The sequence below is a fragment of the Manihot esculenta genome, chromosome 4 (assembly GCF_001659605.2).
Source record: "Manihot esculenta cultivar AM560-2 chromosome 4, M.esculenta_v8, whole genome shotgun sequence".
Taxonomy (NCBI): Eukaryota; Viridiplantae; Streptophyta; class Magnoliopsida; order Malpighiales; family Euphorbiaceae; genus Manihot; species Manihot esculenta.
The window spans coordinates 29,255,327-29,281,766 of record NC_035164.2 but is presented as its reverse complement, the minus strand read 5'-3'; the positions used below and the strand labels follow the sequence as shown (position 1 = coordinate 29,281,766).

The 26,440-nt window shown below is 35.0% G+C and overlaps 2 protein-coding genes and 1 non-coding gene across 4 annotated transcripts; 2 read left to right on the top strand and 1 right to left on the bottom strand.

Moving 5' to 3' along the window:
• The first annotated feature begins 1,473 nt into the window (after nucleotides 1-1,473).
• LOC110612990 (probable serine/threonine-protein kinase PBL7) lies at nucleotides 1,474-4,942 on the top strand. Its single transcript, XM_021753881.2, has 5 exons — nucleotides 1,474-1,905; nucleotides 2,841-3,238; nucleotides 3,337-3,526; nucleotides 3,756-4,141; nucleotides 4,225-4,942. The coding sequence occupies exons 1-5, from the start codon at nucleotides 1,824-1,826 to the stop codon at nucleotides 4,579-4,581; spliced, it is 1,413 nt and encodes a 470-aa protein (XP_021609573.2). The 5' UTR covers nucleotides 1,474-1,823; the 3' UTR covers nucleotides 4,582-4,942.
• A 672-nt stretch (nucleotides 4,943-5,614) lies between these two features.
• Nucleotides 5,615-5,686, bottom strand: TRNAQ-UUG. The gene has a single exon. It is a non-coding gene; the product is annotated as a tRNA-Gln (tRNA).
• Nucleotides 5,687-13,493: 7,807 nt separating this feature from the next.
• Nucleotides 13,494-19,441, top strand: LOC110612989 (probable protein S-acyltransferase 7). Of its 2 annotated transcripts, XM_021753877.2 has the most exons (6): nucleotides 13,494-13,843; nucleotides 14,494-14,604; nucleotides 14,952-15,134; nucleotides 17,437-17,733; nucleotides 18,166-18,399; nucleotides 18,519-19,441. In XM_021753877.2, exons 1-6 carry the CDS (start codon nucleotides 13,748-13,750, stop codon nucleotides 19,038-19,040), a joined length of 1,443 nt encoding a protein of 480 aa, XP_021609569.2. In that variant the 5' UTR covers nucleotides 13,494-13,747; the 3' UTR covers nucleotides 19,041-19,441. The 2 variants fall into 2 exon arrangements, with proteins under 2 accessions (XP_021609569.2, XP_021609570.2); XM_021753878.2 differs by lacking the exon at nucleotides 14,494-14,604 and having other exon boundaries at nucleotides 13,496-13,843.
• Nucleotides 19,442-26,440: the final 6,999 nt, after the last annotated feature.

The window sequence follows — 26,440 nt, the reverse complement described above, 5'->3', positions numbered from 1 at the left end:
AATATTTTTTAATAATAAAATATTATTTTTTTAATAATAAAATATTATTTTTTATAATTGAAATATCAAAATTTTAGTATTTAAATTATTATAAAAATTTAAAAATAGTAAATAGTTTTTAAAATTACAAAAATGGAATTTTAATATATAAATATATTTTATTATTAAAAAATATTATTATATTAAATTAATATTTAATAATCCTTGAACAAAAAAATAAAAACTTAATTTATAAAAATAAATTAAATTATTTTTATTTAAATCTTGGAGTAAAAGTATAAAGATGTAATCCAACCAACTTATTTCCAAATTCTTACACACATTTTACACTTCATCAATTCAAAATTATTATGTATGGTAAAAATATGATAGAACATATGATTTTATATTAACCAAAAATATAAATACCTGTGTGCAAATAATAATTTTCTGAGGGCATAATTGAAAAAATTGTTAACTACTTAATATTGTCAAAATAACAGGTAATATAAATAAAAACTTCTAAAAAAATTACAGTGAAAAGTAGATGAAGGATGTAATAACTTTCATTTAATATATATTGAAAAATAAAAGTAATTAGTTTTAAAATTAATTTAATAGCATGAATTATTTAATTTTTAATTAAATAATATTAATATATTAATGAAGGACATATTTAAAAAATTAAATAAATTATTATTTTCCACCTTAATTAATTTTTATTGAAGAATTGAAAGGAGAAATTATTTTTTTTTGTTAATTATAATAAAAATAAGAAAAAATATTATTTAGTCCAATAGTATATAGTAAAATTAATTATACTTTTAAAAATATGTTAAATAATTTATATAATTTTTAAAAAATAATTCATAATTTTATTTAACGATTTATTTGTTAAAAATAATTTATTTTTAAAAAATATATTTCCCTGAAAAATATTTTTTGTAAAAATATTTTTTATGAAAAAATATATTTTAATAAAATAATTTATTTTTTTATTACTTAATTTTAATTTAAAAAATAATTTTTTTAATAAAATTTATATACAGAGATCATTTCTCTTAAATAATTTATTTTTTTAATTAAAAAAATATTTTTTATTAATTAAAATTTTTAAATGTACTCAAATAATCTGATTTTCAAACAGCGCCTGTGGTGGAGTGACAAGGTCCAAGCGCAATCGGACTCTCATCCTGTCATATGTTCATTTTGACGGTTTTACTTCAAGGGAGTATATTTGAATAAATCTAATAGATTTCAGGAGTTTTATTTTTCTAATTTTAAATTTTTATTTAAAAAAAAAATTTAGATCCTATCCACTGCTGAAGAAGCTTCTTCACGTGAACGTGCAATAAGCTCATTCACGCCTAAGCAATGCAAAATTACAAAAATCTTGAAGAAAATATAAAAAATATTTTTTATTTTTAAATAAAATGGAGAAATACTAATTTTATAAAATTACAATCTAGATTTTATAAATTATAAGAATATAAAAATTGACTCAAAAGAAAATGTAACAAGGTGACATCGTGTACGTACCTCAAATACAAAAGCTGGATTCTATAGAAGAAACCGTTTGGAGCAAAGTCGTGTTTGTTTGTAAGAAAACGTGCAGGGAATCTGACAACTGAAAACCCCATCATCCCTTTCTATCTTTCAGAATAATTTATCTATCATTCTATCTTCCAATGAAACTTTTCTTTCGTTAGTTATCAACTGGACTTCTTCTGTGAGAACGTTATCAGGATTTTTCATTTTCTCCGTGGCATTTTTTTCCCTCGTAAACTCATATTTTCTCCTTCTCTGTTAATCACACAAATCATCGATTTTCCTTGATTCTGGAAATGGGTCATTGCCCCTGTTTTGGTTTGTTAAATAGAAAGAAGAAGCACAAGCGCAACAATAGCGATAACGAACCATCTCATGGTAAGTTTTCCTTTCCATTTCTTTTGTCCACATTAATTTTGACGCGTTCTCTCCATGTGAGATGATTTTGCACAATTTGTTTTGCATTCTTTTAATTCCATTGTCTTCGTTTTCAATGGCTTTTGGGTATTGTTTGGTGCAACTACGAGAAACTTTTTAGGTTTTAGTCGCCGTTAGTTCCTTTATTCGTTTGGTTTAGAGTTGTCGGTTGTAGAGAATTAAATTAAATTCTTGCTTTAGATTTTGTTTTTGATTGGATAGCATCTTCAGGATATATGATCATATGATCAAAAGACAGAATTCTTTGTATTTTCAGGACCAACCAGCTATGGAGGAACTGGAGAGATTGAATTTTTACATGAAAAATATACTGCCATGAAACTAGAAAGAAATGAGTGAAAAATCCTTAAATTTAACACAAACCCTTATCTACATTTTAGTCCTAGAACTCCCTTCTCATCACCAACCATAAGCTGAACAGATTATCAACTATAAATTCTGATCACTGATTCATCTTAAGTATGCAAAATCATATGTAGGGCTGTCTGAGAAATGTACTTCGTAGGTTTTTAGAAATTTCAGGGTAATGTTGGGTTCAAAAGGAAGTGCATATGATCAGAGAAATGCTATATATGCAACAACAAAGAAGTTGTTGCTGCTTCCTAACATAAACAGATTCTATACAGCAAAGATTTGACTCACATTGCAGATAGATGGTTCTTCAAAGAACTGAAGTTCCACTTTATTATACTTTGTTTTTGCTTCTGATGTTCAAATTCATCTAATTGGAATGCAAGAAGACTTGAGTCTTAAGTCTAGGCTTAGTTTCTGAGTATGGTGTTTTCTACTGTAGATTCAATCATGGCTTTGCTCTCGTCCATTATATTGGTAATCTTGGATTCAATAGAACCTAAACATCTTGTATTGAAATATAGATATAGAAACAAGATCAGAGCCAGAAGCAGTATCAGCATCAGCAGGATCAAAATCAGGGTCGAGATCAAAATTTAATGCAGATTCGAGGCAAGAATCATCCGTTCCAAGACACAGGGCTGAACCTTCTAATAGTAATGTGGCTCCAACATTCACCCATGAAGAACCATCAGCTCCAGGACATAGGGCTGAACCTTCTAATAGTAATATGGCTCCAACATTCACTTATGAAGAACCATCAGCTCCAGGACAAAGGGCTAAACCTTCTAATAGTAATATGGCTCCAACATTCACCTATGAAGAACTTGTAATTGCAACAAATAATTTTCACCCAGATTCTGTTCTTGGCAGAGGTGGTTTTGGTGCTGTTTATAAAGGGAAATTAAAAAGCACTGATCAGGTAAAAAGTTTCACTCTCCCTCACATAGAGACTTTATCATTTCCCATCTCCTTTCTGAATATTGAAAGATTAAGCCCATCTGATTTGATAAATAATAGATTGTAGCAGTTAAGCAGCTAGATCTATCAGGCATCCAAGGAGAAAGGGAGTTCCAGGTTGAAGTTCTAATGCTTACTCTACTGCATCACCCTAACCTTGTCAACTTGATTGGATACTGTGCGGAAGGAGAACAGCGCCTTCTCATCTACGAGTACTTGTCCAAAGGATCATTGGAAGATCACCTTTTCGGTATTACATATCTGTCGAAAAATTATTCAATGCAATAATTATATATATAATGGTTTCATTATAGCTATTGATTACGGTGGATTCCTTATAGGTTGCACCATGGGCAATGGTCAATGTCTAACTATTGTACATACAATGTGTGCATTAAATAATTTTTTCTATTTGTAATTTCATTATGTAAGTAAATATTTTTATTCATTGAATTATAGAGAAAAGTCATTGTATGCAGATGTTACGCCTGATATTGAGCCTCTTGACTGGAATACAAGGATGCAAATAGCTGCTGGGGCAGCCAATGGATTGGACTTTCTGCATAATGCAAATCCTCCTGTTATTTACCGGGACTTAAAAGCATCGAACATTTTATTGGGTGAGGGATTCCACACAAAGCTCTCAGACTTTGGACTTGCAAAGTTTGGTCCAGTTGGAGGTACATCTCATGTCTCAACCAGGGTCATGGGCACGTTTGGCTACTGTGCCCCTGAGTATGCATCAACTGGAAGATTGACAATGAAGACTGACATTTACAGCTTTGGGGTACTCTTATTAGAGCTAATAACAGGACATAAAGCAGTGGATGAAATTAATGGTCGCCAAATGCATCTGGTTCATTGGGTAGCCTACTCGACAAAGTTGTTGATTTTGATGTTAAGATCCATATGGGGGTTGATGAAATTTTCCCTATTACTTTGTTGCAGGCACTTCCTTTGTTGAAAGACCGTGGAAACTTTTTAAAATTAGCAGATCCATTGCTGAGAGGTCACTTCTCAATTTCTTTATTGAAAAAGGCTGTAGGGGTAGCATTAACATGCCTGAATGAGAATGCCAGTAGACGTCCTTCATCAACTGAGTTGGTGACAGCCATGGATTATTTGGTTTCAAATAAATATGAAGCTGGGGGATCCAACGAGACATGGCCTGAGATTGATTTGACTCCAAGTGTAAATCCAGAGATTGTAGAGACGGAATTAGATCGAGATTGTGCAGTTGCAGAGGCCAGGAAGTGGGTGGAGAGTTGCAGAGAAAAGAGAGAACAAGGTCCACTGTCTACATGATATCTAACACTACCAGAAGATATCAATTTATTTTATGATCCCCAACTTAGTTTTCCTTGTCCTTTAAATTCCTTCAATACGTATATTTCTGGTGCTTGCCTATACATACATACAATCATACATACGTTCATATATATATATATATATTGTTTGTGTTTTGGTAAAGCTGAGGTTGCCTTCTTGTAGCTAGGAAATTCTTCAAGAACAGAGCCATTACTGAAAATTGTAAAGGTGGTTAGACTTTCATGTTGTATCTTTTAATTCATAAATTAGCTTTTTGAATTAAAAACTAATATCCCTTAGTTAGATAAATTCACCCAAATTTCTAACTATGTATTGGGATCTCATATTGTAATATTAAAATAGCCCCCCTGACTAACAATGTAGAATGGGAGAATTGCCCAACTTTCTACCAATTTATGAAATTTGGCCTATTTTAAAAAGACCAAAAGAATTCTATTAAATTATCAAATATTAAAAATGTTTAACAATTTTATTTTATCAGACATTCAATCGAATTTATTTATTCACTTGCTTATATTAAAGTTGAAAAATTAGCTTGCCCGTTGGTAAGATATATGTGAAAATTCCCTGTAACAGTTTGATTCCTCTCCTTCAAATACCTATTGACAAAACTTGAAATTGAATGTGTGAGTTAATATTATCTATTTATTTTGATTTTTAGTTTCAATTTTGATTTTTTTTAATAAAATAATTGAAGAGGTAATCTCAAATTTAAATTTATTAAGTGAACTGAACAATATACATTTAGTAAGTAGACAAAACGTAACAATATTCCTTTAGACTTCAACCACTGAAATAAATTATAGTTGGTTTCTTCTTATAATTTTGATGCCTTATCACATTTTTATTTATACAATAAAATTCATTAAAAAAACAGCTAAATTTTTTTAAAAATTACTTTAATAATAAAAAGCTTACGTCATGTGACATGTTAAAGAATGAAGCTACAAATACATTTTCACGATGAAGAGGAAAATTCATAGCAGTTAATATTAATAAAAATAAAAATAGGTCCCACCGGGAGTCGAACCCAGGTCGCTGGATTCAAAGTCCAGAGTGCTAACCACTACACCATGGAACCGCTTTTGTTTGATGACCATTAGTTTTTTCCTACTTTCCTAATTGAGAAGCACAATTTTTTTAATTAAAGAATAAATAATTTTAAAATCAGGAATATATTCAATTAGCACACATTACATAAGGCGTAGGCCTGCCTTGGCTATTAGACGTGGAGTTCTCTCTCAAATTTTTTCTTCTTCTCTAGAGCCAAGGGCTGAGGGCTCTTTTTCCAGCCTTGTTTTGCAGTTTTTTCATTTAAAAACTTTATTTTTTCTACTGGATTGTGGATTTGCCTCTCAACAATTTGGGATGTATATATTGATTTTGTTTATTTTATTTTAAGTGAATTTATACTAAATGAAGATGGATTTCTCTTTTTATTTACTTTATTTTCTTTATAGTTATTATAGTCTATCTTAAACTTTCATACATATTCCTACGAGGATTTTTTCTAGCATGAACAAAACTATTTGAGGGATGTTAAAATTTAGATTTGGGCTTTATTATTTAAGCCTCTTTAAGATTAGGTTATATTTTGAACTCTAATTTACTAAGTTGTATTTCACTTTATCAATGAAATTCTACTTTTTGTTAAAATAAAAAATTCTATCGTTAATTTATATTTATTTTGGAAAATATTACACTGATCATAAAAATTAAATCTAAATGGTAAAATTGCATGCAAGAATACTTATTACTTGAGATGGGGATGATTCCATGAGAAAAATGGATTGAAATTTCCCAATTTCGTAAAGGCACAATTTGATAAATTCACTTAATCCTATACATAATATGATTTTTTTTTTTTTCAAGTGAAGTTTAAAAGCAAAACATTTCGTTTCCTAAACTTGGGCAGTGTGGATCATTGATGTGATTTTGGGTTGGGACCATAAGTTGAGGTTTTGTAATTATAGCCGCTAATTAAATTAAGTAAAGGAGGACGTGTATTAATTATTGAATTAGGTTGGAGTTTTGGTTAATTGCTGCATTAAAAAGCTACAGCCCCACACCCACTCTTTACAAATTCCAATGCTTCCAACTGCCTTCATCATGCCATTGCCATGAATGCCAAGGAACGCTTTCATCATTTCATTGTACGCTCTCTCTTTTATTTTATTTTTTTCTAATTAAAATATTTACATTTTTTTCTTTTTAATTATTGCACTTAAAATAAATAATTTATTACCTATTTTACTTTAAATTCTTACAAAATTCATATTTCAAAAGGAGGAAAAATATTTTTATTTTTTTTATTTAATTACTTTTTATCTCATAAAAATAAAGTCAATTTTATTTAATATTATACTCATTAAAATACCGTACTTTTTTATCTATATCAAATTATATGAAGAAAAAAAAATAATATTTAATAGTTTCTTTTTAGTTTTATAAAATATATTAAAATGTTTTTAAAATTTTAAAATTTTTATTAATTATTTTTTTATTATTGTAATTTAAAAAATTAATTATTATAATAAATCATTCATAAAACTAAAAAATTTATAATAATAATATAAATTTTTTTAATATTATAAATTTTAATTTAAAAAAATAATAAAAAATTATAACCTTTAAAAAAATTTATAATTATATACTAAAATTTAAAAATTTATCAATTAAATTTTAATTTTTTAAATTGTAATCGATTATATTATAAATTTCGTTCAAACAGTATAGTAAACTATTAAATAATAAGATAATTCTGTTAATTCTTAACGAAAAATTTAATATCGTATACGATTATAATAAATATAAAAATTTATAATTTAATTAACAAATCATGAGTACAATTGGAAACATAAAAAAATAATAAATTTTTTAGCCATTAACTCTAAAATTTTTCTTACCACATTATATTTCTTTATTGATGAAATAACGTAAAGAACGTGCATTTTTTTTTCAAAGAAAAAAAAAAAAAACAGAAGAGAGAGAAAAGAAGTAAAGAACATGCAAGATTACTTTAGATAAACAAAACTAACATGGTTAAAATATTTTATAGATTGAGAATGAAGGAACCATGCCGTCCGTAGGGTATAATTACATATTTAATAAATTTAAATTCTATATAATTATATTAAAATCATTTTAATTTAATTAAAATTAGATTTTAATAAAAATATAATTATAATTTATTAAAGTTGACTCATCAAAAAACAATTTTAATTTTTTAAGAATTAAGAAATTAAAAGTAATAATCGATTTACTATCATTTAAAAATTTCAAAAATCAATAAAAAAATTATGGAAAGTAGTACGAAATTAAAAACAACTTGCCTTGTATTTTGGGTAATAAGAAAGTTAGAACTATAAGGCAATTAAAAAAAAAAAAAGAAAGAAAGGGAAATTGAAATGTTTTAATTCTTAATTTCATCCATTTATTTATTGATAATATTTAATTGAGTTTGTTAAACTTGTATCTAAATTAACTTAAAAATTAAAAAAATACATAAATTAGGGATTTTTTATGTTTAGATAAAATTAAATTTTATGATTTTTAGATTATTAAAGTAGGGAATTTAGTGAAAAAGTTTATTTTAAGGTTAATTGGAACTTAAATTAAAAATTAGCTAAATAAAACATATATTAAAAATTTAGTCTAATACACATTTTTATTCTCCCAGATTCAAACACTTTGTTAATTGGAATTTAAATTAAAAATTAGCTAAATATCAACTAAACAAAAACAATTTTCCCAACCTGTGGATTCCTCTCAAAATAAACATATAACTTTTTTTTTAAATAATTTAATATTCAAAATTTATTTGATTAATTCAAATTTATATCAAATAGACTCATAAAAAAATAAATACTCATTTTTAAATTTTAAAGTTATATCATTCTAAATTAAAAAAAAAAATAATAATAATTAAAAAAAATTCATCTCATCTCATCTCGTCTTATTTTCATAAAACACATAAATTATTATTTTAAAAAATTATTGATTGAATAAAATAATGGTCTATCAATTATAATTTTTTCATTTTGAATAATTAAATTTGATAATAATTATAATTTTAATTACAAATTTAAATTAATTTTAACCAAAATTTAGATTTACCCCAGTCATCCCACTTATGTTTTTTAATCTTTTTTTAATTAACTATATTTTGAGTCTACTACTTAAATAATCCAAATTTTTTAAGAAAATCATGTTCATTTCTCAATATTTAATTATTGGACAGTTAAATTACATTTTAATATTAATCATAATTAAGCTACAGTATAATATTAATCACAATTAAACTATGATTAAGTCTTAATTAAAACTTTCTAAATATCTGAAATTCATCATACATATCATATCCTCCATATTATCCACCATATTCACTCTATCTTATATTCTCACTTCTACCATGCCATGTTATTAAAATCCAGCAAACCTTAATTTAGAGAGTGTTGCACTATCACCTCTTTCTCCAGCAGAACTAATAGTTTTTGAAATCCAACCACCTAAACCTAATCCATCAATAGGAGCAAGATAAAAATGATATATTATCTAAAATTGGATGCTCGTAAGTATTTGAGAGAAATGACCTTTTTGAGTATATCAAAAGTAGTAAGTATAAAGAGGGAAATGACCTTTTTGAGTATATCAAAAGTAATGAAAATGACAGATGATGAGTTAAGAACCCGTGACAATAGAGTCATTCAGATGGTAGGGTTCATTTTGAAGTGTAAGAAGGTAAATGAGTGGTTCAAGAATTATATAGAGTTGAAATTATATAGCTTGTCCTCATAACAATTTGCAATTAAGTTTGCATGATGGGTTTTTCCTGACAGTTCAAGAGAATTAAAGGTGATAGAGATTAAATAGTTAAAGTAGATAGAAAAAATAAGTGTAGATGAATATACAGACAAGTTTTTGGAGTTGTTTCAATATGTGGGTTAAACTTATAACATAAAAAAGAAGAAGGCTAGGAGGTATACCATGAAACTCCACTTTAAGTATTTCTCCTTAATCTTAGCAGCAGAAATAGAGAGTATTTATACTATAGTGGATGTAACTAGAAATATGAAGACTAGTGTCATCATTCAAAGAATAGTAAAGTAACAGACGACACAATCATTGGGTTCTAAGGTCTTAAATACACGAAAGTTTAATTTCTCTTCTCTAAATGCAGCTGCCATAGGAAAAAGAAAGTGGAATAAGTCCATTAAGAAGATAAAAAAGAACAAGTTCTGAAACAGGTTGAAGTCTGGTCTAAAAATGGATAGTGATTTAAATTCTAGTTCAGATAGCTCTGGATGTGTCAGATGTGGAAAGTCGCAGAGAAGGTCTTATCGGTTTTGGACTACAGCTTATTATAAATGTGGACAAGAGGGACACATGACATGTAAATGTTTCAATAAAATCAAGATGGCACACTCCTAACAAATAGCTTCTGATAGTGTCTGTAATAGCCGGCTAGACTCTGGTATCGGAATTCCTACCGTCCGGCGGAATCTCGGATGTCGGAGACCTCTAGATGGGTAAAACCATATTTTCATGAAATGTTTTAATGCTTTTGATGATTTTAAGTAAAAAGGGAATGAGTTTTTGCATAAGAACAACCTTGGAGGAAAGCTCAGGTTCGGCCGCCGAAACTCAAAGTTCGGCCGCCGAACATGCATGCGTTTCGGGTGAGCCTTAGGCCCCCGAAGGCATAAGTGAGGGAAGTCCAGGTTCGGCCACCGAACCTCAAGTTCGGCCGCCGAACATGGCATGCATGCGGAGGCACATTCGGCCCCCGAACGTGGCCTGGACAGCCACTATAAAAGGGTCCCTTAGCCGAAAACGGGCGAGCTTTTTCCCATTTTCGGCCAAGGTGAGCTCTCCGCCGCCCCTCACCGATCTTTGATGTTTTTCCTCTAAATCTTTCAAGTTTTTCATTTGTTTTAACTTTATTTTGAAGATTTGAGCTTTTGAGCAAAGTTTTGGAGTTTTGAGGTTCAAGATCTCAAATCTCTCCCAACTCCATGTTTGGTCGCCTCTACTCTCGATCTTCAAGAGGTAAGAGTCGATCTCTAGCTTATACTATGTTTTAAGTAAGTTTTATGAAGTTCATGGGGGTAGAATGCATGTTTAGGTTATAGTTATGTTTATGGGTATAAATGTATGTTCATGAACAATGTGGCTTGTAATGTGTGTTTGATGTGTTGTAGTTGGGGTTTAAGGTAGTTTGAGACCCCTAGGAGCTTGTATGCATGTTTTGGTTGAACTATATGCATGATTGAAAGATTTGGGAGGCAAATGTGCATAAAGGAGCCAAGTTTCTGCCCTTTGGCAGAAACCAGGTTCGTCAGCCGAAGGAACTTTCGGCCGCCGAACATGGCTGGGGAGGCAGGCCTTTCGGCTGCCGAAGTTGCCCCCGAAAAGAGACTTTTGTCTCTGTCTGGGACTTTCGGCCGCCGAAAGTGCCGCCGAACCTGCCTGGGTTTCGGCTCTGGAGGGACTTTCGGCCGCCGAAGGTGCCGCCGAACCTGCCCTGTCCAGCCTTCCTTTGCATGTTTTTGCATGTTTGTTTTGAGGTGTTTTAGGGGGTTTTGGGGGATGTTTTAGAGTTATGTTCTAGTATGTTGGTCCCTCATTTGAGTCCACCTGTGTAGGTTTGGACCCGAGGAACCGAGGACCTCAGCAGTGAGTCAGCTGCTTCAGTCAGTGTCAGAGCTAGCCAGAGGTGAGTGGAATAACTCTTATGCTTTTAAATAAATAAATCAGTTTTGAGCATGTTCATGCATCACGGATGCCATGTGATATTTTAGGTTGTTTGCATTAGAAATCACGAATATGTTGCATTGCATAATATGTTGTTGATGTGGATGAATGTTGAATGATCCATTAGCCCTCATATGTTATGACATGATGATATGATATGGAAGTCCAGGTGTGGCCTGCACTACGCTCCTGGCACTATGTAAGAGAAAGACCGGAAGTGGCCTGCACTACGCCCCCGGCACCATGGAATATGTATGTTATGTTATGTTATGTATAAGAGAAAGACCAGGTGTGGCCTGCACTACGCCCCTGGCATGATTGGAATATGTAGAGGGCTAAATGGTGACAAGTTCATCCTTGATATGATTAGTTGTGATGTGATGCATTCCATGATAGCATGTGTTTTAAATGCTTTATGATTCTGCTCACTGGGCTCTAGTAGCTCACCCCTCTCCCAATTTCCCCAGGTTTGCAGGTACGGGTTAGACAGAGAAGTCAAGAAGAGTAATGAAGTCATATGTATGTAATAGTTAGAATGTGGACATGACAGATTGTATAATGATGTATAGATATGTAATGTAAGGATATTGAGGTTAGAAGTGTGCTTGACCATAGTATAATGTAATCCCTTTTTGAAACATGATCTTAATGTTATTGATGTCCATATTTAGCCAACTCAACACTTGTTATGCCACCCTTTGGGGGCATTGATGAGATCCCACTGAGGGGTCAAGTTTATGATTATGTATATGTTCAGTGCATGCACAGGTTGAGTTTGGTGTATGATAGAATGTATAAAAGAAAAGTTTTAAATTTTTATGTATGTTTGTTGATCATGTATGGGATTAAACAGGTTTACAGGTTACATGTCAGGCTTGCTACGGGTCCCGGCGGCCTTAAGCCGATCTGGATCCTAGCGCCGGTAGCGGTCCGATTTTCGGGTCGTTACAGTGTCACTCAGTCAGCTTTAGCTACATCTCAAAGTATAGGGCGAGGTAAAGGAAGAGGGACAACCTCTTCTTCAGTAGAATTCCTAAGGAGAAGGTCTTTCAGTACCGGCTCGGATGTTCACCATGACATAGAAGGAAGTTAACACATCAAATACAATGATGTCAAGTAAATTCACTATTGAATGTTTTGATATGTATACTCTTATAGACCTTGATGCCTCTCATTATTTTATTTCTCCGATGGCTATAAACAGATTGAGTTTGATAGCTTATATATTAGAGTGTCCTTTTTGAGTCAGTGAATTCAAGTGTAATTTATTTTTGACATAATCAGTCTGTCAATTCAATGTGTTATACTTGAGCACATGTATTCACTTTCTCAACAATCAAACATCAAAATCTCACTTATAATCAATTTTTATAATTCCACTTAGCTTACTTGAAAATCTGTGGTTAACTTTGTATAAACTCTACTATGTCATTTTCTATCTATTCATAACAATATTCTTCTTTGACTAGTCGTTTTTTTATTGCCACTCTATACACTTAGATTCTATTATTTCCTTACAGTTAGATTTTGAAGGAAGTTATTGGCCAATTTGATTTTTTTCTTCTTTGCTAGTTTTTTGGTTAAGAACTGTGACAACTAATTTTATGTGTGTTTTGATGGATGAATTTGCATTATTCAAAATATAAAAATTGAGATATAAATGAGATTTTGTAAAAAAAATTATATTATTATATTTAATAGTTTAAAGATTAGGGTATAAATGTGATTGGAGAAAAAATTCAAATTGTTTTTTTTAAATAAATTAAAAAATAATTAAAAAAAGGCCATGTGGGGTGATCGCTGGTGTCTCAGTTGAAATTTGGTTGAAATTGATTTTAGTTTATGTAGCTAAAATCGTCACTAATATTAAAGTTATGATTTAATAGTTTCATGAAAATATTTGAATTATTTTATTTAATTGTTAAAAATAATTAAATAAAGTAATTATTTTTTTTAATATACTAGAAAGAGATGGGGTCAGGATAGAGGTGTCGCGTATTCAAGGTGAAACCATCAATCACATTTCTGTGTTTCTATGTTGGGTTAAAAACCAACCAAACCCGGTCCATCCCACCTTACTCCATCCAATCAAAACTCGCCACCTCACCCTTTCTCCATTCCTATACACTCCCTCAGCTCAACCAAAAAACAGAAAGAAACCCCCCAGACAAACCCAGAAACCCCACCGCCCTTCCCCCTCCATCCCACTTCGCCGGAATCTGATGAAGCCCTAATAGTTAACTCCGAGAGCTCTCAAGCTCTCTAATTTTCTTATTTTTATTCTTGCCTGGCATTGCTTCTGGTTTATAGGGTTTTAAAGGGTCTCCTATAAGCTGATAGGGAGGGAGGGAGGGAGGGATAAAGATATTACTCTTACATATATCGAGAAATGTACGTGGTGCCGCCACCTCAGCGTTCCGATCTGGGATCGGCTGGGGGAGCGTCCGGTGATTTACGGGTCTATCAAACTTGGAAAGGCAGTAATGTAAGTTCTTTGTTGTTGTTGTTGTTTTTTTTTTTTCCCTCTCCTTGTTATGGTAATTTGGTTGGGCTGTCAGCTAGCCATGAATAAACTATAGATGGATTCTTGTTCTCAGTATAAACTTATCAAGTAATAATATTAAGGTTCTTAATTGTATTGACTTCTATTGATTGGATGTCCTGATAAATTTGAACTTGAATTACTGTTTAGCATCTAGAGTTTCATTCTTTTTCTATTATTTTTTTTTCTTTTGGATGTGATGCTGGAAAGACACCCTGAAACGGATTAGAATTTTGTTTTATTTTATTATGTTATCAGTATAAGGTGCTAGTACTGGTAATATTCAATTTGGAGGAGAAGTTCACACTTTTTCTGGAAAGTCAGATAGGATTGTTGGCAAAACTATGAACATGCTATTATCAATCTGTTTTGCTTGTGAAGTTGGGAGCTTGGTTTCAAGATTGATTGAGCAGTGATTTGGTGATTGCCATTGTGTAAATTAGGAATCATGCTGCCATGAGACTGTCTGGTGAAAATGAAGCCATTTCCTTGTCTTTGTATCATATTTGTTCTCATTTTATTTTCAGTATGATGTTACTTTGCGAAGTGCAATGGAGGCTACTATTAATATTTTTGTTGTTGTGCACCAATAGGGGCTCTTTACTCTTGTTATCTGGTCCGACTTGCAAAAGTTCGAGATTTTTTTTAACAAGGAAAGTAGAGGAGGGAAAAAGGGAAAAGAAAGTCCTTCTGAACTAAATGAGGTTCTAGTAGCTGACTGAGATTGATTTATTTGCTGATTTTTAAATGATGTGAGATTTGAGAACTTCATATTGGCGTGACTTTGTTTCACATCTCTTCATAATTACATTAGTTTAGTTATCAATTGATATTTCTTGGTATGGTGGGTTGGCACGTGGCAAACCAATAAATTGTGGTCCCTCAAATTGTATAATTCAGCAACTAAGGTGCGTAGTTGAGATTTCATTTTGAACCTTGTTGTAGGGGCTCCAAGGCGTGTCATAGCATATTGTTCTTTAATTGTAAGATTAGTACAATTTTTGGCAATGGTTTTTCCAAGTAACGTAATGCTTTATATGTTCTTCTGCAGATATTTTTTCTTCAGGGGAGGTTTATATTTGGACCAGATGTAAGATCACTTGTGCTGACCATATTTCTGATTGTTGCTCCAGTTGCAGTTTTCTGCATCTTTGTCGCTAGAAAACTGATGGATGATTTTTCTGATCACTTGGGAATATCAATAATGGTTGTTGCTGTTGTATTCACTGTATATGTGAGCTCTCTCTCGTTTAAATACATCTCTTTTTTTTTTTAATTTTTTTGAGATCCTTAAATCACATAATGATTTTTCTTATACATAAAATTAGTAGACGTTGCTCTGAGGAGCAGGTCTGTGATCATGTGAACTCTAAATCAGCAAGGATTTTAAAACTCAAAGTAGAATGGTCCCTTTAGATCCTTTGACTTTCTGTAAACTTCGCTTTATAGTTGCTTTTTCTCATGCTATATAGCAGCAGGATTGCCTGGCTATTGCTAGAGCATGCACTATTTTCCAATGAGATTTTATTTGCCTGTTCATGTGACAGCTGTCCAGATCTTCCCTGATACTGGGATGGAATTTTATTAGATCCAGAATAGGGCTGTTGTTACATTGGTGTATCAGCTTAAGTTCACTGAGAACCAATCACATCTTCAGCTCAGTACATTCAGCCCAATAAAGATAGAGGAAAAGAGATTCTTAGGGGTTGGGTACAGTGCTCCTTAAGAGGAAAGCCTTTGTAAATTTCCCTTACAGAAATTAGTGCATAATTTAAATGGGTGGTCAGCAGTGGGATTGGCTAAAGATTTCCATATCTAGCTGTGTACATGAACATGTAAGTTATTGAACTAATTGTTATGATCTGTGAGTGGTGTTAGAGGAAGAGTATTGTTTTCAGGAGTTAGCCCAAGTGTTGAAGCGTGCTTCTGAGATGGGTGAACCTTTTAGGGGATGAGATCATTATTTGCCTAAACCTTAGCAACACTCTCTTTAAATATTTTAAGCGTGGGACCAATTTTATGGTCAACCATGGTAGTCTTTTTTTCCCAGTTAGAGGCTCTTCTGATTGGTGTGCTTTTTGAGCTGTGGATATTTGTAATGCATTTTGCAACTATTACTTTCTTCAGTTATTGGCATGCATGATATGGCTGCATATATTCTCACCAAAAGAAAGAAGGCTAATGAAAAATAATTAGTTATGCATTTGCACTATGTGCATTCTTTTAAATACACACACCCGTATGCACTGTGTATTTCTGTTTATAATAGATGTCTGTGTCATGTATAAGAGGAATAGGTATAGGAATAGAGGGAAGGAGAGAATTATTATTGATTCTTCAAGAATTCTGGAATGAATCTGTACATAGTTCCGGCTTTCCTTTTACAAGATTTCCCTCCAAAAATAACTGCCTTTAACTATATCAACAGTATAACTGCCTTCAACAGCTTTTCCCTCCAAAATACAACACTTATCCAGCTCTATTCCTATACCTCTTCTTCTTATACGTGACAGTCTGCTGAAAAGTTTCAAACATGTCCTCAGTGTGTTTATTTTTTATGCAGGCTAGGGCCGCTAGGCTGGTGGTGGAATTTTAAATATGCTAGGATTGCTTTGCATATGGAAAATGTAAACATTTGTAGTGCTGTGTGGTAAAGAAGCTGAAAGGAGGAACTTACAAAAGACAAACAAATTTAAACGAATTTCTAAAAGTGCTCCATTTTGTAATTGAAACTTTGGGAACGCCCAAGCAAGGGTGAGCTCTCAATTTGCCAAACCAACCTACTTTATAGTTAACCAAATCTTTTAGTATTTCTATATACCAGTAGCATTGAACTGAAATTTTGATAGAGAACCGATTGTAATTTGGTTCATTATTTAGTTTAATTGAATTAACTGAAAAATAAAATTTATGTCATTTGATAATAAAAGTATGATTACATAATATTTCCAAATTAATTGTATATCATCAATTAAAAAAAGATTCATGATTACCAATAAAAGATTATAAATAAAAAATTATCAATAAAGTAATCGTTAGTAATTTAAAAAATTCAGTTATTTTGGTTACAATTCCAAAGGTAAATGGATCAATAACCAATACCCAAAATTTCAAGATCTATTAATCAAACCAAACTATCCTATGCCTAAATAATGAAATTTGGTTAATTCAGTTTGTTTTTTCGGATACAACAGAATAATACACACCTTTACAAGCAAGTTTTAACTCAAGCACATATGTGAAAGTGCAGCACTTGAAACATTCTGAACCAAACCCGACTACCTCTATGATTGTGTGTATTTTGTTCAGATTTCGGCAAAGTTGCAATGCAGCAGAAGGTATCACAAAAACTGCTTTTGCCACTGCTGGAAGGCAGTTATTGGCCTAATTTTCTGATGTTGATTGCTTTAAAATAGTTATCTTGTCCAGAAGTTAAAAGAAACAAAAGTGTTCCCAAGGCACTCTGCAATGTCTTTTATTGGCAAGATAGTGTTGAGTTTCAATTAAATTGAACTCTAACATTTATGATGTTTCAGGATTTAGTTCTTCTCCTCCTAACCTCTGGACGAGATCCTGGCATAATTCCCCGCAATGCACATCCTCCGGAACCAGAAGGCTTTGATGGAACTGCAGATGTTGGTGCTGGACAAACTCCACAGTTACGTTTGCCACGCATTAAGGAGGTAGAGGTCAATGGAGCAGTTGTGAAGATCAAGTATTGTGATACTTGCATGCTTTACAGACCTCCTCGCTGTTCACACTGTTCAATATGCAATAACTGCGTAGAACGATTTGACCATCACTGTCCTTGGGTTGGACAATGTATTGGGCTGGTAAGTGATCCCTTGTTTAGAGTTGTTTACTATTGCCAAGCTCAATGTTTAGTGACTAATACTAAATAATATTATCCTCTGAGTGTGAGGTATCAATTTGGGTTGTGTCTTTTCTTCTCTTCTTTTTCATCATTCCTGATGAATTTCACTCTTTTCTGTTCCAAACAGAAGATGATAATTGCATGGACACAAGCTTGATTGATTTGTTCTCAAATATTATCCACAACGTGTGACCAATAGATGTTTAAAAACTGGATCAATATTAATATATTATAGAGACTTTGTTCACATATTATCAAAAACATGTTTCTGGTATGGGGTTAATATATAAGTGCTGGTGTTGACAATTGTTGCAGTAAATTTGATCGTCACCCAGTATCTTTCCTTGTTAATTTGTGGATAATGTGTCTAAAGGAAAATTTTCTGATGCAGAGAAATTATCGATTCTTCTTCATGTTTGTCTTCTCAACAACCCTTCTTTGTATATATGTTTTTGTGTTCTGCTGGGTCTACATTAGGAGGATCATGTCTTCTGAGCACACATCAATTTTGAAAGCAATGATCAAAACCCCTGCCTCCATTGTGCTAATAGTTTACACTTTCATATCAATGTGGTTTGTCGGTGGCCTTACTGCCTTCCATTTATATCTCATCGGTACTAATCAAGTAAGAAACTCATTTTCCTTAATTTAAGAAAAATCCATCCTGTGATTTAATTCAAGTGTCTGTTTTAAGATGTTGATTAAAGTTTAATGTTTACTTTATGTTTCTTTTCTGCTTTTCAGACTACTTATGAGAATTTTAGATACCGATATGATAGGAGGGCAAATCCTTATAATAAAGGTGTGGTTGAGAACTTTAAAGAAATCTTTTGCTCCGCTATTCCTTTGTCCAAGAACAATTTCAGGGCAAAGGTGCCAAGAGAGCCTGCATTACCAACTCGGCCAATTGGTGGAGGTTTCATGAGTCCTAATATGGGAAAAGCTGTGGATGACATAGAAATGGGCAGGAAAACTGTGTGGGGAGATATGGGTGCTATGGCTGATAATGTTGAGGGGCAAGTCACAAACAATGATCGCTTGAACATAAAGGATGGTAATTTAAGTGAATTATCCCCGGAAGTGAGGACTGCAGTGGAGGAAGGGGACCATGGTGGAATACATCCAAGAAGATCTAGCTGGGGAAGAAAAAGTGGAAGCTGGGACATGTCACCTGAAGTTCTTGCTTTGGCAGCCAGAGTAAGGGAACCAAACCATGTGGGTGGGAGTAGCAGTGGTAGCTTGACAACTGAGAAACGAGTTTCATAGAACCAAGTTTCGATAGATCAGTTGAGTACAAGTTGGGACCACTTGAGTCCAAGCTCCAAGCTAAGATTTGCAATGTTGGGGAACCTTTTTAGCTGGGTGTTTGGAAGCATTGGTTTGGCTATTGTTCATGTAGCGGGTGTGATGGAGTGATGTATTGTTGTACTAGTGAGATTGCTTCTTTTTCAAGTTTTAGTTTGTATTTGTGGAATTAGATGGCATATAATTTGATTTCAGTTCACTTGTGTAACCACTTACTGTTGTTTTATGTCCCTCTCCAATGTGGGGACACCAAGTTCAACTGCCATCCTTACTGACTCCCTATTAAGTAGCTTGTGGATTGCTGTATTATTAATGAATGGGTCATGTAGAGCTAAATTGGACCATGCCATAATTTGTTTGAAGAGCTCTTTTGGTAGCTATCTCTCTCTCCCATTTCTAGAGGTGAGCACTTTTCGGCTATAATCCAAAAACAGAACTGAACCGATTCAATCAATCTGATTCGGTTAATGAATTTTGAGAGTTTCAAATCAATTTGATTTGGTTAATGAATTTTGAGAGTTTTAATTTTTTATTTGATTCGGTTTATTTGTGTTAAAAATATGATAAAACAAAAAAATAAAAGAACGTATCTCTTAAATTTACGCATCAACCCATTATTCACCCAAACCATAAAATTAAAACTCTAGCCCAGCCTATTCCCAAACCTAAAATCTAAAAATCCCTAAACATTCACTATATTCTCCTTCTTCTTCCAAGTTCCAGAATAAGCCCACTCGCGGCCCACAACACCTTTGTGCGACCACACCCACATTTACTTGCAAATCCTATTCTCTATTTCATCGAGCCTAAGTCGTCGAGTTGCAGTGGCGTTGAGCCCCTATCGTCAAGTCACAACGCCATTAAGCCTTTATCATCGAGTCGCAGACGCATCAATTCGATGGCTTCTGTGGTCAACTCGAAATCACTTTGTGGTGCGACTCAAGTCCATGCGAGTATTGCAAGTCCTGTTTGCAACGTTATCAAGCCTTTTAAGTCCTATTCTCCATTTTATTGATTTTGGGTTTGTTATTTGTAGAATTTAATATTCAATTTAGATTTTTGTTTTATTTATTGTTCTGTTTTCTACAGGTCTGTAATCTGAATTTTTTTTTTGTTAATTATTGCTAACTTGGAATATGAAAATTTATTGGTTGAGAGAAAATATAGGGTTTGAAAAATCTTTATTATCTCCAACTCATAGATATGAGAGAAAATATATTATAATTTTTTTTTATTTAAAATATTTTATGAGAATCGAATAAAAATCTAAAAAGTTTTAAGTGATAAAATAAAATTTAGTAAATTAACGCAAAAATACTAACTAATTAATATTATGTATATCCTCTAAATTTGTCCATTAATCTATAAGAATTATAAATATTTTTGATAAATATTTTCCTCTTCCTGGTCCATGATAGATCTGGTTTTCTTCTGGGTCCCTTCTTGCTGGGCTCCCTGGTGGATCTCTCCATGTTCTTCCTTGTGAAGGGACCTGTAAAATAAGAAAGAAAGGTCAGGGGCCTACCGGGTGTGCCCCGGCAGAGGCCCTCCGACGCTCAAGTCAGATTTTATGGCTCAGAGTAGTATATTTAGGCAAGGGTTACAGAAAGAATAAAAATGGTGTCCAGGAAGGAAAAGGAAGAAGAAGAGAGCCCCCTCTGCGTGGCCTCTACCGTGATATATATATCTGTCTCTCTGCCACAATGCTAGCTGTCTTCTGTCGCCTAGCTCCGTATGTACGGATGTGTCAGGCGCCTGCTCCATGCGTAACGGCCATTAATTCTCCTCTGATACGTATGATTCTCCTCTGATACGCATGCGGAAGGACCTACCAGCGGGGCATCTTGGTCATTTTCCCCTTTCCGGGCTGGGTTGAATGGTAGGGCTGAAGTTGAGCCTGGTGAGGGCCTGATTACTGGGCCGAGAGGTTTGGGCCGGTTTGATTGAGGAGTCTAGGCGGAGTCCGGCCCTGTGACTGAGCGGGCTGGACCTGGCTCTCGAGGGGAATATTGAAGCCTTCAGATCATGGACTGTTTTCATGGGCCTGGCCTTTATACCGGGGTGAAGAAATCCAGCGATCATCAATTGCCCCTTTATCTCCTCATCAGTTATTCCATGACTGGTGAGGGGATAAATCTTTAAACTCTATTCATGACCGTGTGGTCTGAGAACTGCTCCTGTCGAAAGTATCCCTTTCTTGCCTTTTTATTATTTTTGCCTGAGCGTTGGACTCTTGTGTATGTTTTTTGCCCCTGAGTATTTATGGGCTGTCTTCTTTCGAGCGTTTTGCGGGCTCTTTGTTGCTTGGACCTTTCTCTAGGTCAGCTGAGTTGGTTTAGTGTGAGCGGTCAATTCTCGAGGTCGTTGCCTCTCATGATTGTCCCTGATTCTCTGTTTGGCTTTGTATTTTGGTATGCAGTTTGCTTAGGAATCGCCTTGCCTTAATTCGGTCTGTCTTATCGAGTTTACCAGTACTGCGCTCGTTTTCTTGAGATCGGCATGATGCTTTGGTACTTTTGGCTGTTGTGTGAGATTAAAGTCTCTCTACCTGATGACTTGAGCTCCTTTGGGAGGTCGGAGTTTAGCTTTTTCATTTATGGTCCCGTGCCCCAATCTTTTATGTGAGATCAGAACTAAGTTCTTTATGAGTTGTTTTTGCTTGTAGCACCGGATGATCTTGGGGATTCCGGCTATTTTTGCTCCGGGAGATCTTTGAGATCTTCGCCGGTCTTCTACCTCAGTGAGGTCTTCTGCCTCATTGAGGTCTTCTGCCTCAGTGAGGTCTTCTGCCTCAGTGAGGTCTTCTGCCTCAGTGAGGTCTTCTGCCTCAGTGAGGTCTTCTTTTGTCAAGACCTTATTGAGGTCTTCCTTTGCTAGGACCTCAGTGAGGTCTTCTTTTGTCAAGACCTTATTGAGGTCTTCTCTTGTCAAGACCTCATTGAGGTCTTCCATGTCAAGACCTTATTGAGGTCTTCTTTTGCTAGGACCTCAGTGAGGTCTTCTTTTGTCAAGACCTTATTGAGGTCTTCCTTTGTCAAGACCTCATTGAGGTCTTCTCTTGTTAAGACCTTATTGAGGTCTTCCTTTGTCAGGACCTCAGTGAGGTCTTCATGCTCCGGGAGGTCTTTTAAGATCCTCACCGGCCGTTTTTATTTTGTTTTCTCGGGAGTTCTAGGGAATCCCGGTCTTCTTTGTTTTCCCGGGAGTTCTAGGGGATCCCGGTCTTCATGCTCCGGGAGGTCTTTTAAGATCCTCACCGGCCGTTCCGGGGTGACCTCGGGGCCCGCCGGCAGTTTTTTGTTTTGTTTTCCCGGGAGTTCTAGGGGATCCCGATCTTCATGCTCCGGGAGGCATCTTTAAGATCCTCACCGGCCGTTCCGGGGTGACCTCGGGGCCCCGCCGGCAGTTTTTTGTTTTGTTTTCCCGGGAGTTCTAGGGGATCCCGGTCTTCATGCTCCGGGAGGCATCTTTAAGATCCTCACCGGCCGTTCCGGGGTGACCTCGGGGCCCCGCCGGCAGTTTTTTGTTTTGTTTTCCCGGGAGTTCTAGGGGATCCCGGTCTTTATGCTCCGGGAGGCATCTTTAAGATCCTCGCCGGCCGTTCCGGGGTGACCTCGGGGCCCCGCCGGCAGTTTTTTGTGCCTTCTTGAGGTTTTTGCACAAGATTCAGGCTCATTGGCCTTACTGTCGCTTCGTCATCTCAGCTGGTTTTGTGCCTAACTGAGGTCTTGTTTATTTTTCTGAATTTTTCTGCAAAATAAGAGCTTGCACAGAGCGTATATAACGAGAATGCTTGTTGTTAATTCAATAATATCCGTCAATAAATAATATGTCACACATGTCACTCGGTTTCACCTTTCAGATGCATGCAAGTATTAACTCTTACAACGTTAACCCATGCATTTTTAGAGATGCAATAAACAATATTTTGCATGTGTAAATTTCTTCAGGACTTTTCGATCTATAAAATGCAAGCTATTATCAGGATATCTAAACTCATAGAGATTTATTTTAAACTTAGTCTTACTATTTACATGCGAAGCATGCCTTTTAATCAATTTATAAAATCATCTGTAAAAAATAATTACCAATAACCAAAGGCAATCTTGAAATTTAAATTCTATCTTACCTATTTGGGACTTCGAATACTAATTGTAAAAAGAATCGGTTAATTTATAAAAAAGAGTCTTTTTCTTTTTCTTTTTCTTTTTTTTTTTTTTCATGCATGTCTATATGTTATATTATCATGCACATGACATGGCATGAGATGAATGCATATGTAGACACATGCCTACATAGAACTACGAGAAGAGGAGATAGGAACCTGAATGGGAAAAGCATCCATGTCAGCTCTGATGGCAACAAACGGAGGCCCATCAGTGCCGATCTAAGCCCGAATACCCATTTTCTTCTGCTTTTTCTTTTCTCTTTTCATCCTTGCTGTCCTTTAATTCATTTGCAAAACTCTCTGGACCTTTCTTCTGGTTCTCCTCATTCAGATCTTTCACATAAGCTACACCAGAATGATTATCTTTTTTAAATAAATTGTCCTTCAATCCATTTCTGCACTTCTCTTCATTGGCACAGGATGATCCCGTCCCCTTGGTTTTCTTTGAATGGGTCATGAAGTCTTCATCGTCACTCAAATTTTCCTTATAAGAGACCTGTTGCTTACGCCGATCAGATCTCCTTGGGCGCTTTCCATAGCTACTCGAATTCACTTCTGCCTTAAACTCACCATCTTCATCAACTAGCATATCTTCTTCAGCAGGTGCGATTCTTCTTGCATTGATATAAATGTATATGTATTATTGGCATACAAAAAAGCCAATAGAGAGGACACTTGTCCTGCTGTTATAGGCTCTAGCCCATTCACGCGTTCACCTTCCTCATCTCCTTTTCCTTTCTCTGTTTGGTTCCCGAAAGCATTAAACTGCCTCCCAAATATTTGCTAGTGTTGTTTCTTGCGGTGGTGCTACTCACTACTCACTCTCTTACCCAATACAAGCCACTAATTAACAAGCCTCCTCCTGCAGTTGGTACAGAGGACGCAACACACAGGCCACCAGCAAAGAAGAAACCCCCCCACTGTACAGCCATAGGCCTCTGTCATCCGATTAAGCGCCCAACGCTAGAGCTGGCCTATTCAATTAGGGGTTGAAGGCTTGCCGACCTGGTAATCTAATCGGCCTATCGAGCTCTTGATTGTCCGACCTACGGGTTTGACCACGCAGATCCCTCGACGCTCTAATCAAGCGTTCCTTCGATGCTCTGCCCAGCGAAGTTGTTTCCTGCAAGAGACAATTTGGTGAGCTCGTCAAGCCTGGAAATCTGAGGTGAAACAGAGCCACACAGATTCGATTCTGTCATCTCCCATGAAACCACACGCCCACGAGAGCGACGAACTCCTGCGCTCGTCTTCAAGCCGGCCAATGTCTACAACATTATTCCTTCCGACCTGAAACGCGAGTCCGACCTCAAGCATGGCTCCGACCTCAAACACAAGTCTAATTTCGAGCATGGGTCCAATCTCAACGAGCAATCTATTACTATAGTCGTCGGATTTGCCGAGTTCTCCGGCCTCCAGCATTACGCGAACCAGAAACAAGAGAGCGGCAACTGGACGCGACAATCATTTTTATCCGACCCGAAATGTGAGGCCGATCTCAGACACGGCTCCGTCCTCGATCACATCTAAGCTCGAGCACAGATCCGACCTCAACAAGTAATCTAACGCTGTGGTCGTCGGATTTGCCGAGTTCCTTCTGTCTTGCTATTCCGACCAACCAACCCAGAAATATTTCTCTGCAGAACACTGGTTCCAGAAGCCAAAACCCAGGAAGAAAGGTAACGCTTCAAACACGGATCCGACCTCGATCACATATCTAAGCTCGAGCATGGATCCGACCTCAACGAGTAATCTAATGTCGGGGTCGTTGGATATGTCGAGCTCCTTTCAGTTTTGTTACTCCGACTAGCGAAACCATTGACGGTCTTACTAGCGGCTTGATCAGTCATTCTCTCGACAATCAGACGGACTAATGCCGACCATGCCGACCTGGGTATCTCATCTCACCTTGTCTTTGAGCTGGACGGCGCACCGCGTCCGAACTTATCCACCTTGCCTGGATATTTGATTATTTCCTATTATCTTCAGGTTGCTCTGATACTTGAGGGGCGTTGCTTTCCAACAGAGTTGGATGGCTATGAATCGTGTATCCTCTGACCTCATGTCCTATCCGACCTGAAATGTTAGTCCGACCTTGTCTATTTTTCATTTATTAATTTTCTCTCTAACTTGCTAACCTGATATTTTACAGCCGACCTCACAACTTCAACAAATATATATATACTTCTCATTCTTTTTTTTTCTTTTTTTTTCTTTTATAAAAAAAATTAAAATCTACACTCAGAGACAAGCATTTCGATCTGAAGTTTCACCTCGTCAGATCTCAAAGAAAAAGTTAGTAGTAATAAAATTCAATAAATGTTAAAATAAACAACGAGGGTAGGAAAATGAAGATTAAGAGACTGTCAAGATATTCTTACACCAGCTGGGTCTTTCCTTTCAGCTGGGTTACTGTAAATCTCCAGCTTTCTTTTTCGTGTAAGCTTTCTTTTTTGTATTGTCTCCCTGTCGCCCCGATGCTTTCCATCTGTCCTGAAATGCGACTCCAACCTCGACCACGAATCTAGTTTCGAACATGGATCCGACCTCAACAAGCAATCTATCGCTGTGGTCGTCGGATTTGCTGAGTTCCTTTCTGTCTTGCTAAACACGGCTCCGACCTCCTTTTTTCTTACGGACTCCTCTTCTCTTTCTCTCACCTTCTTCTTCTCTCTTTTTTTTTATATATTTTTTTTATATATATACAGTGGACCTCAGAATTTCAACAATACATATATTCCTCACCCTTTTTTTTTTTTTTACAGAAAATATTCACCAGACTTCAAAGAAAAAATCAGCCGTAATAAAATCTAATAAATATTAAAATAATTATCTGAAAGACCATCAAAATATTCTTTAGCACAATGAACCTTTCTTTTCAGCTGGGTTATCTGCTCAAACTTTCGTACCGTATGTGGATCTCAATGGGTGGATCTGAAAACTTTTGAGATAGTAAAATCTCTTTCGTGGAGGGCACATTCCCGGCCAAGCTCGGCGAGGGGTTAAAAGGAATGGGTGGTTGGTTGTTTGGAGTTGTAGGACTGGAAAATAAGAACCGCTGCCCCTCTTGGGCAGAGCTCAGATTATTTGGAATGACGTTAAGGTTATTTTCTTGGTGGTTTGCCATTGTGGATCTCAGTGGGTTTTGAAAGTGAAAACTCCGGTGATGAAAAGATCTCCTTCGTTTCCCACA

Coding starts and splice junctions, on each gene's coding strand:
- LOC110612990 (XM_021753881.2), top strand. CDS start 1,824: ATGGGTCATTGCCCCTGTTTTGGTTTGTTAAATAGAAAGAAGAAGCAC. Junction 1,906..2,840: donor CGATAACGAACCATCTCATG/GTAAGTTTTCCT, acceptor ATTGAAATATAG/ATATAGAAACAAGATCAGAG. Junction 3,239..3,336: donor AATTAAAAAGCACTGATCAG/GTAAAAAGTTTC, acceptor GATAAATAATAG/ATTGTAGCAGTTAAGCAGCT.
- LOC110612989 (XM_021753877.2), top strand. CDS start 13,748: ATGTACGTGGTGCCGCCACCTCAGCGTTCCGATCTGGGATCGGCTGGG. Junction 13,844..14,493: donor AAACTTGGAAAGGCAGTAAT/GTAAGTTCTTTG, acceptor GTGCACCAATAG/GGGCTCTTTACTCTTGTTAT. Junction 14,605..14,951: donor GTCCTTCTGAACTAAATGAG/GTTCTAGTAGCT, acceptor GTTCTTCTGCAG/ATATTTTTTCTTCAGGGGAG.